This window comes from Harpia harpyja, chromosome 14 (genome assembly GCF_026419915.1).
Source record: "Harpia harpyja isolate bHarHar1 chromosome 14, bHarHar1 primary haplotype, whole genome shotgun sequence".
Taxonomy (NCBI): Eukaryota; Metazoa; Chordata; class Aves; order Accipitriformes; family Accipitridae; genus Harpia; species Harpia harpyja.
Window position 1 is genome coordinate 18443109 of NC_068953.1, and position 11177 is coordinate 18454285.

Sequence of the window (11177 nt, forward strand, 5' to 3'; positions counted from 1 at the left end):
TACCAATCTCAGGTCACCTATGCTGAAGGTACCTGTTGTGGTTTAACCCCAGCCAGCAACTAAGAACCATGCAGCCACTCGCTCACTCCACCTGCACCAAGTGGGATGGGGGAGAGAATCAGGAAAAAAAAGTAAAACTCGTGGGTTGAGATAAGAACAGTTTAATAGAACAGAAAGGAAGAAACTAATAATGATAATAATAATAATAAAATGACAATAATAATAACAACAAAAGGATTGGAATATACAAGTGATGCACAATGCAATTGCTTACCACCTGCCAACTGGTGATTCCCCCCAGCCCCACTCCCCCCAGTTTATATACTGGGCATGATGTCACATGGTATGGAATACCCCTCTGGCCAATTTGGGTCATGTGTCCTGGCTGTGCATGAGAAGCTGAAAAATCCTTGACTTAGTCTAAACACTACTTAGCATTGCAAAGGGGGTTTTGGTGGGTTTGTTTTGGTTTTTTTTCCTCATTGGTCTTTTCTTCACAAGCCTCTCTGCAAGCTGGTAGCTATGCAAGGTACCGTGCTGAGTCTTAGGGAGCTATTGATTCCAGTTTCTGTTAGACATTCAAATGAACAAAGATTTTGCAACCCGGAAGCAGAGTACTCTGCATTTGGGACAAAATCCACTTCCCCCAGCAGGCCTTGCAGGTGATATGTTTAGTGTTGCTTCTGATTTGTCTGTAGGACCTTCCTAGTTTTCAGCAGCTGCCTTGTTTTCAGCACATGTAGGTCGTAGCTGAACTGTGCTGATATGTATGAACTGTGGGAGGGAGAGTGAGGATTGCTTTTCTTTTTCCACTGCAGGCTGTGGATCGTAAACTTAGCAGTGTGTTTTGGGCAATTATAGTTGCTGTGGGAGGGAGGGATGTCCCCAGATCAGGGGGGCAGGTGTTGTCATTCCCCTCCTGATGCTGAGAGCCCTGTTGAATTTGCAGGTTGCCATTGCTGGAGCACCTGTCACGCTGTGGATTTTCTATGACACTGGTTACACAGAGCGCTACATGGGCCACCCGGATCACAATGAGCAGGGGTATTACCTAGGTTCAGTGGCCATGCAAGCTGAGAAGTTTCCTTCTGAGTAAGTTTGGTTCTGGCTCTTATCTTCTACTTTTCCTACCATGAAAGTTCAAGCCCCATGGACACGTTTTTATCTCCCTGTTCTTGGCAATTGAATTCTGGAATCGCAAATGCTAGTATTAAATAATAATTTATAAAGAAGACCAAAACCCAACACTAATAAACTTAATACTTGAATGAACATTTGCATAATTACAGGCCATTGCATGTAATCCCTTTTATACTGGCTGTAATTAAAGACTACCTTTTATGTCTAAAGAAATGACAAACATGTCTTCCATTACGATTAGCACTTTAGAGCCACATTAAGCTAGGCAAAAATTAGTTGACCAGGATGCTTTCTGCATATCCTAAGGCTGCATCAGCACACAGTTGTCTATGGAGCAGCCTGAGACCATGGGCTTTCTTGCCAAAGAGCTGAAAATGGGCAGTGATTCTGAGCAAGTGTTAAGCTGTTGTATTGTCCAAGCTAGGAAATGCTTCTGAGAATAACAAAGATACACAGATAAAAGGCCTGACCATGATGTGCAGATGCAGGAAGAACTTTTAGAGGAACAAAGAATAGGTTTGAGACACATCCATCCAGAACAATTTACAATAGTGAAATCACTGTCTTCAATGCAAATATTTTTTTCTATTGAGTGTTTTTGAACGTATGTGTGTGGACTGTGAAATGACTGGCAGGTTCTGGGATGCTGTCTAGAAATGTTTGTCTTTTCCTTTTCTCAGACCAAACCGTTTGCTGCTGCTACATGGATTCTTGGATGAGAATGTTCACTTTGCACACACTAGTATTTTGCTCAGCTTTTTAGTGAGAGCTGGGAAACCGTATGACTTACAGGTAAGGCCAGAACCAGGATGTAAAGGTAATGTGTCTGTCTTTGAGTAGTCCAAAATTGGAACTTGTAACATGGCTGTGCTGGGCCACTTGGAATTCTAGGGTAAAACTGTAGTATTTTGTGATGGGTTAACCCTGGCTGGACGCCAGGTGCCCACCAGAGCCATTCTATCACTCCCCCTCCTTCTCAGCTGGACAGGGGAGAGAAAATATAACAAAGAGCTTGTGGGTCGAGATAAGGATAGGAGAGATCACTCACCAATTACCGTCACGGGCAAAACAGACTCAGCTTGGGGAAAATTAACTTGATTTATTACAAATCAACCGGAGTAGGGTAATGAGAAATAAAACCAAATCTCAGAACACCTTCCCTCCACCCCTCCCTTCTTCCCGGGCACAACTTCACTCCCGGATTCTCTACCAACCCCCCCAGTGGCACAGGGGGACGGGGATGGGGTTTACGGTCAGTTCATCACACGTTATTTTGTGCCGCTTCATCCTCCTCAGGGGGAGGACTCATCACACTCTTCCCCAGCTCCAGCGTGGGGTCCCACCCACGGGAGACAGTCCTCCACGAAATTCTCCAACGTGGGTCCTTCCCACGGGCTGCAGTTCTTCACGAACTGCTCCAGCATGGGTCCTTTCCACAGTGTGCAGTCCTTCAGGCACAGACTGCTCCAGCGTGGGCCCCCCACGGGGTCACAAGTCCTGCCAGAAAACCTGCTCCGTGGGCTCCTCTCTCCACAGATCCGCAGGTCCTGCCAGGAGCCTGCTCCAGCGCGGGGTTCCCACGGGGTCACAGCCTCCTTCGGGAACCCACCTGCTCCGGCGTGGGGTCCTCCACGGGCTGCAGGTGGATATCTGCTCCACCATGGACCTCCATGGACTGCAGGGGGACAGCCTGCCTCACCATGGTCTTCACCACGGGCTGCAGGGGAATCTCTGCTCCGGCGCCTGGAGCATCTCCTCCCCCTCCTTCACTGACCTTGGTGTCCGCAGGGTTGTTTCTCTTACATGTTCTCACTCCTCTCTCCGGCTGCCGAATACCGCCATCCCAACTTTTTTTCCTTCTTAAAAATGTTATCACAGAGGCGTTACCACTATCACTGATTGGCTCGGCCTTGGCCGGCGGCGGGTCCGTCTTAGAGCCGGCTGGTATGGGCTCTCTCGAACACAGGGGCAGCTTCCAGCAGCTTCTTACAGAAGCCACCCCTGTAACCCCCCCCGCTACCAAAACCTTGCCACACAAAACCAATACATATTTGAGCCTAACTTTTTTTTTAAAAGGAAGATTTTATGAGTAAACAAAAAAAAAAAATCAGGCAAATGCTCAGTTAAGAGCAGTTAAGGCTGCTCCCAAGGAGATCTGCAGTTTGGAGGCAGTACAGCAGTTTTTGTGCAGTGTGGAACAGGGTTATGCATTTAATTAAACCCTGCTGGTTCTGTGCAGATGTAGCCCAGGTATCCCATGCCATGCTGCAGAACTGGGAGCATGCTGATTTACGTGATGGCTCTGGACAGGATCTGCCTCTGTGCAGCCAGGCTGATCACCTCCAGCACAGCACTAGCTGGATTAGAGGGTGCAGTGGGTTGTCTCTGGGTTCAAGCAATGGAGGAGGATGGGGTGTATTAGCTCAGGTGCAGAGTTAATGCAGGGAGATTCCATGAAGATTTTGAATGTGGCTCTGGGGAGCGGTTTAAATGTTGGTGCCTGCAACTTTTGTGGATACTTACGACTTTATTTTATATTTTAGATCTACCCTCAGGAGAGACACAGTATAAGGGTACCTGAGTCGGGAGAGCACTATGAACTCCATCTACTGTATTACCTGCAAGAGAATCTGGGCTCTCATATTGCTGCTCTGAAGGCAATGTGACTGACCTCTACAGAACTCTGCTCCACTGGCTGCTTTACCGAATGAGATGTAGGAAACTAGAGAAAATAGAATGGAACAATTGCATTTTGGTGCCTGCCACATGTACACACACACACACGGAGACACTTTTTAAAATTTGGTGCCATACAGGAAATTAAAGTACGGTGACCTAAAAACTTTAAAGCTTAAGATGTAAATAAAATCAAATGTCTGTGGTATAATGCAGTACCATGGGTGTTCTCTTGGGGGAGGAGCTGAAACTGAAAATAACGTACTTCTACAGCACCAGATCTTCACTTTTTAAAAGCATTATGACATAACTGATGTATTTTTACAGTATGTTCCTTGGTATCTTATTACATAATACTGGGTAGTTTACTCACTATGCAGCAAGAGTTTACCCAAGTGGTTACAACTTGTATTACATTTTCAATGCTATCATACAGCTTTTATGCTTCATGAAAGGGATGTGTCTCACTCCTTAGAAGCTGGTCACAAGTTAGCCACATCACCTGTCTATATGTTAATTGTTTTTTAAGAAGAAAGACTTTTAAGCTGCCTCCTAAAGAATTTAAATTTTGGATTCAGTTCAGTTGATACCAGGTTCTTTTCAATGATTTCTTCTCTCCCCAGCATAATCATACTTTTTTTTTTTTCCTGTCAGCAGCTTGAGATCCTATCCTGATTGTATTTGATTTCGGTGGGGAAGCAGAATGATATTTTGCTGTGATATGGGCATAACAATCTTTTATTCTGAGATGCAAACTAACTTAAGTCAAAGAGCTGAAACTCTGTAAATTTTAAAACAAGCTTAGAAGAGCAGCCCATTTCTCATTGACATTTTACCCTGATGTTCATTCTTGAGCTGGTTTTGCAATACTGTTTTCTTACAGTCACATCAGCATGATATAGGTATATGCATCCTGTTAAGATTTTAAAATTCAGTACTTTAATTCAAAGGTCTACAGAGGACTTGGTGAGGAGAGACCTTACAAACACTATATGTGAGGCAATATGAACTGTTTCATTGAATTTCCTGCTTTATTTGAGGGACTATTTCCCAGGCTCGTACTCTGTTCAGTCCTCCATTCCTGCGTCCTTTCTAGCACTGCTGTGTAGCATGATTATGATGCTGTATTTGAGAAGCCCCCTTCTGTATAGCTTAAGGTAACCCCGCTAAGCCTAAAGGGGATGCGATCCCAGTTGTGTTTTTGCTAGTGAGGTTTGAACTAAGCAGCAGGCTTGGCTAAAAAGCATCGTAAGTGTGTGAAGTCACTTTTAACTTGCAACAGGTCATTTAGGATAGAAATCCATAGCAAAATGATTCTCTTTAATCCAGGAAATTCTCCCCTTGGGGCTTGCCTCTGAGACTCCTATAAGTTTTAATGGTTTTCTTAGAAACCTAAGAACTTCCTTTTCTTTCTGTTTTGGTGCTAGGGAGCAGCAGGACATGATTTTCTTTTCATCTTCTAAAAATCTGGAATCACTCTCAGTGTTTACGCTCTTAGTACTCCACATGTTGTAACCCTGTATTTTCCTTGCTTTTGTACTGTTCAGCTTGATCCTGAAACGCCACAATATAACACCATCTGGCTGTATTGTATCAAACTGCATTGGTTTTCAGTTAGGCTGCTGGTGATATGCACCAGAGCTATCGGAGCTGGTGCAGTTACACGGTTGTAAAATGTGAGGGTGAGAACAGGATCTGGTTTTTGGGTTACACAAAAGATAGCCAAAGCAAACAGGCATGCAGTAAATGCAAATCTCCTCTGAAGTGGGGATGTTTGGTTTAGGCTGTTTTCTGGTTTTCAGATCACAGTGATTATAAGTGGATCAGTTCAGATACCATTAGCAGGTCAATAACAGGCTTACAGTTTTATTTTGGGACGGGTATGGCAGGGAAGGAGCCCAGCTCCTATGTCTTCTCTTAGTAATTAATTGTTGTGACTGAAGTGAACGCAGTATCCCTGTGGAGTGTGCTATAGGCAGTATTGAGAGACGGATAAGTGTGCTGATGCATTTGAACTAGAACAACATGGCAGTTAGTAGAGGCAAGTATAAGCTGTTACTATGGAATTCCATTGTGTTCCTTACGTGTTTATGCTGTATTATATATACATATATCTATATCTGTTCATATATACATATATGTATAAAATTACACGTGGATAGTACCACCTTTTCCAAGGTTGTTTATATTTTGTTCAATATTAAATTAACTTGTTTTGGGGGGTGTTTTTGTTCTTTTTCTAGAGGTGATTACCCTTGAATGTAAATGTCTATGATTTTTAAGATGAAATCGATCCTTTTGTTTAAAAAACAGAACAAAAATGGCCTTCATCAAACAGTGCTTTTTTGGGAACTGAAGAACTACATGTTATGCAAGTAAACCAGGCTAGGTTTTGATTTAGCACAGGATGTGATTTGTAAGTGCTGACAAAACTTTTTAATAATGCATCCTTCCATTGTTTTAAACACGTATATCGAAAAGCTATTAAAGTACAACGTACTGTAAGTACTCTATTTTGCAATGTAAATTATGTATTTCTTTCCTACATTTTTTTTTTATTTTTGCAGTAGTTAAGCACTTTAAGACCCCCATGCTCTCTTATCCTGTGGAAATGCTGGGAGGATTTACCATCAGAGTTTTGTAGTTCTTGCAAAAGATGCCTGCTTGTAGGTGAAGGTGTGAGAGATGCCTTATATGAGGTCTGATCCAGCCCTACCCAGTCAAGGACTAAATTCCCAGTGACAAGGGAAGAAGGGCAAAGCCCATTGCTATTGAGACTGCAGAGGTAGGAAGGTGTTAGTGCTGAAGACCGTTGCATCAGGTTTTTTGGGGGGAGCAGTAGTCCTGCACCTTGTGTGGCGAAGTGTTGGTCCAGCACTGGACCAGAGCTGGCATGGAGAGTGGTGGCTTTGCCCTGCTCTGCGCTGCTGGAGTTGGCTGCTCCAGGATGAGGTTGTACCTTATAGTCCTGGAGATGGTATTGCCACTCAAGAAGAGGTTTCCAGCCTGTCTGCGATTTGGGATTATACTTTGTCACTTCCTGTGTGTTAAAAAATTGTCTTGTTTAATGTGAGTTTTAAGTAGAATTAGTGAGATCTGATGGGAGCATATGCTAGGGAGGTTGTGGAGCAAAAACATTTGAGGAGGAACCACCCCTGTGACTCCCAAACCAGACCTTAGTATGTCCCTTTGGAGGATCTTCTGCCTTCAGCAGAGGTCTCCTCTGTGCCCAGCAGGACACCTGCTCTGAGCAGGAGCAGGATTGAGCCTTCATTGCATGGTGGAAATGACTTGCACAGGTGTCTTTGAGATGAATGTTTTAATTTCATATATTTTTAAAAATATATGTGAAATATGGGGATCTGAGCGATGAGACACTGAAGTTGTTGAGTGTTGATGCCAGCAGTTTCTTTTTGCTTGTTGTGGTTGTTTCTGGTGAAAGCATGTTCTTTCTCCCCGTTTTAAGGCAGCTTCCAGTAATTTCTCTGGAGTGTGCAATGTGCAAAGCTGTTGGGTTTCACTCTTCACATTGGTGTTGCACACCCTACCCCACCCCTTTGTTTTCAGTTATCTCCTTTTATTCAGAACAAAGTAGTATTAGTATCTACCCAGAACTGCTTGATTTTTATAAACTCAGTTAACTTGTTTGTTAATGAAATAATGAGTTCAAAGCACCAAGTAAAGCTTTGAAAACCAACTATTATATTATAATGGAAAATGCATTCCCTACTTACTAGTGCCATTTGGGAATAGGCTATGGAAATACTTTCTGCGTGGGATGGTGTAGTAATGCTTTAACCCTGGAGCACCGTACATCAGAGCCTGTGTGGTGAATTACAGAGAACTCACAAACTCTGAGCCCGGGGTTCCCAACCCTTAGTCCCTACCAGGAAGAGTGGGTTGTGTTTCTGCTGTGTGTGTCTGTGTGTAAGGCAGGCTGTTTTGCTGCTGGTGTGACGCTTAACTTTTGACGAGGCAATAATAGAGTATAAATAAATGACATAATCAGCCAGATTAGGACACTGCCTTGAATTGCCTGTTTACTTGAGTACCAGAACCCTGTAAAGACTTTTTGTGCGCCCCTTACGGTTCTCTGGGCCACTCCTTTGGAAGGGGAAGAGACATCTTCGTGCGGTTTTTACTTGGATGTTCTGCACAGTAGAAGTTCAGGTGTTTAATTTTAGAACATGAAGTGCCTGCTGTTTGCGTTAACAAAATTGCATGTTTCACTTCAGTGGGTTTATTGGTCTCCCTCCCTCCCCCACCTTTCTAGCTACATGGCTTTTAATCATGTAAAGTGGAGACATTAGTTTTGCTGCGTTTTATTACAAAACCTTTGTTGCAATAAAGATGCTGCTAAATAAATTGAATTAAATGGGTTTTTTTCCACCCTATTTTCAACTGTCTCTCTTCTTGATTTAGTAGAGTTTGTGTGTAATTAAATCTCTTCCCTCACAGCGCTGTGGAAAGCAGCAATGATGAAAAATGTGCGCGTGCGTTTTATGTACGTGTTGGGTGTTTAGCAAAAGCATCTGTGATTTTTCCTGTCCCTTGTGGTTAGGTAGATCGATACAAACGGGAAGATCAGGCTATTTGCTTGGCATAACTACGTTCCCCCTCTTCAACGTTTCCGTGTAAATGCTGTTAGCGGCCCTCGGCAGCCACCAGCCGGAGCTGTCGCACCAGGTACGGCACATCTGCAGCTTCACTGGCCAAGATGGGCCAAGCACCACGGGGGAGGAGGTGGCCCAGGCGCTAAGGCAGAAGGACCGAGGGACCTGTGTGTAGCGGATGGGCTCTGCCAAGAGAAGAGGTGTCTCTTCATACAGTTGCCTCATGCTTGGTGTCTCCTGTGTCTTTGTGAGCAGTTTGGGCTTTGCAGGTATCCCAGTTCCACTTAGTGCTACCCCAGAAGGGCTGGTGGGGGGCTCAGGGCAGTCATGATTCACATTTTTACTCATTCATTCCTGACTTTTCACCCACGGGGAAGCACCCCCTGTTTTGGTGGGTTTCATCAAAAATGTGAAATTTCACAGAAATGTGCTGGTAACCAACCATGTGTTGATATGCTGCATTGTGTCTCCCTCTGGGGTTTGTGTAGGCCCTACTGTAACACAGCAAAGCTTCCCCAGGAGCCTTCAGCAGCCCTTGTGAAATGCAAGCCGGGACACGAGTGTCACACCAGCAATTGGCCCTGGGCTTTTGGGTTGTAGCTGGTGGTGGGACCTGCTGGTGCCTTTGAGCTAAATGTGTAGCTGCGTCTTCATCACCAGGGAGCCGGGAGAGAGGTTTCTCCACACACTGTTGTGTCTGGGGGATTTTATTATGGCAAAGCCTTTCTGTCCTCTTCCAGGTGCCCTAAGGCCTCACGATGTCCTGCCGTGTGGGGTGGGATAAGTAGGGAGACCTACAATGGCCCTGCAGCCTCCCCTTCCATGGTCATTGGAGACAGAGGAGTCAAGGTGAGCTTTCAGCAGTATCTTTTAATATAAACTCTGGCAGTTCTTCGTGCTAGTTAGAAACACCGGCAGGTCTTAATCCTGGAAATGTTAATATCGCAAACTCATTTTCCGTCTGTGCTGTCCTGCTGGTTTATAAAATGTTCCTGCTCTGCAAGAGTGGAGAGCAGCCTGGCTCACGCTGGCACAGCCCTCTTGGGCTGGGCTGGAGATGGGACAAGACTGAAGCTGCGTGGTCTATCCTGCGGGCTGTGCTGACCGGGAGCAGCTTCAGGAGCAAGCAGCTCTCCCACGACGGGGATGGCTCCAGCTCCTGCTCCTGTGCGGGCGCTGCTGGCAAGGGCACGTTCCTCAGGTTGGGCTTGACGACTTAGCAGCTTGCCACCTTCCCGCATCACGCTGACAAGCGAGTTTTGTGCCATCCCTCTAATTCTAAATGACTTTGGAGAACAAGTTGTCGTCTTCTAAGTAACCATTTATCAACTCATGTTCACAGAAGAGGAGGAAATCAATTCCGTGAGCCATTAGGCTGTCTTGCTCTCTGCCTTAATGCAGCTGCCCGTTTCTCAAGCTCTGGAGACCAGTGCGGGCTTTGCATAAGGTGAGGCACCCAAAGCCACCTGCTACGGCTGAGTACCCTCATTTGGGTGGCAATTATTTTCCAATTATGATTCTGCCAAGTGCGGGAGGCCGAGCGCCATGTTGGATGCTCTGCAAGGGCAGTGCTGGATCTGCACGGAGGGATCCAGCAGAGGAAGGAGCTGGGGGAGAGGGGACCCAGCTGGGAGGGACGAGCTGATCCTGGCCACCGTGGCTTTGCTTGCCTTAATGCGGTGGTTGTCTCCTGTTCCCATCCTGGCAAGCTGAAGGGCAGTAATAAATCCCATCAGTCTCCCCAGAAAATGCAATTTGCTTTTTAATGGTTTCTCAGCAATATTTCCCTGCCCAACCCACCCCCAGTATTTGGGCAGAGCTGCATGTGACCCGTTGCCACCAGCCCCAGCGAGCTCTGGGTTTGGGTACGTTGCTGAGAGAGGCATTTGGAGCGGCTCAGCCCTGTGCTCAGCAGAGCTGCTGCAGGGACCCAGCCCTTCTTGCCCTCCCCATCACTTCTCTCCAGGCACACGAGGGATGTGAAACAGTGTTCCCGGAGTCCGAAACGCTCCAATCAAAAGAAACACGAGCTGCAGCACCCAGCCTCCCTTGCAACACACGGTACCGAAACAGAAGGTGATTGTTTTCTTCTGATGAGCTAAGAGATGGTGCTCAGACTCCAGCTTTACATAAAAGACTAAATTCCTGCGAGAAACCCGATGCCAGGGCCTGGGTGAGCTTGACCACTCTCAGGGTATTTCAGCAGGTGCATTGAACGGCCCCTACTGAGCTCTGCAGCTCCCTGTCTCTGTAGCTGCCCCTTGCATGGGAACAAACACCCATTAAAATCCTCATGCTTTGATTTTTAAAACACAGGAAAGGTCCTGGTTAGACCAAAAGGCAGCCATGATCTTTGGGGAAGGTGTGTGGCTTAGTGCCATTCTAATTAATTTTGCGGGGTGGGGGGGACAGAACGGACATGAAAGCCACCGTCATGTCCCATCCCACACCAAGGGAGCCATCTGAGTGCCCTCCCCACAGTGTTTTCAGGCCTACAGGAAGACGTTCAGCATTGCTGGGATCTCTTTGGTGTTTGCAAAAGGAGTTCAGTGGGAAAAGAGCAAAAATCCCTTTGGATGTACCAGCCCAGGAGGTTTTAAATTAAATTCCAGACTTTTCTGGCTGAGTTCTGCTTGTCCTGCCTTTGTCCCCCTAAATACAGATGTAAATAATGTCGGTGCCCCACCGCTGCCCACATGCTTTGTTTTGGGACCTGCCATGAGGCTGGTGTGGGGCAGTGGTGTCTGG

The 11177-nt window shown here is 45.9% G+C and overlaps 1 protein-coding gene across 7 annotated transcripts in view; it reads left to right on the forward strand.

Annotated features, from left to right (window-relative positions):
- DPP8 (dipeptidyl peptidase 8) overlaps window positions 1-8181 on the forward strand; it is a 32540-nt gene extending 24359 nt beyond the window's left edge. For 6 of the 7 annotated variants that reach the window (XM_052807687.1, XM_052807688.1, XM_052807690.1 and 3 more), the window contains 3 exons: window positions 950-1092; window positions 1821-1932; window positions 3684-8181. In XM_052807687.1, the coding sequence (XP_052663647.1) occupies window positions 950-1092; window positions 1821-1932; window positions 3684-3806 (378 nt within the window). In that variant the 3' untranslated portion in view covers window positions 3807-8181. The remainder of the gene's footprint in view (window positions 1-949; window positions 1093-1820; window positions 1933-3683) is intronic. The other variant, XR_008238227.1, reaches the window with a different exon arrangement.
- Window positions 8182-11177: the final 2996 nt, after the last annotated feature.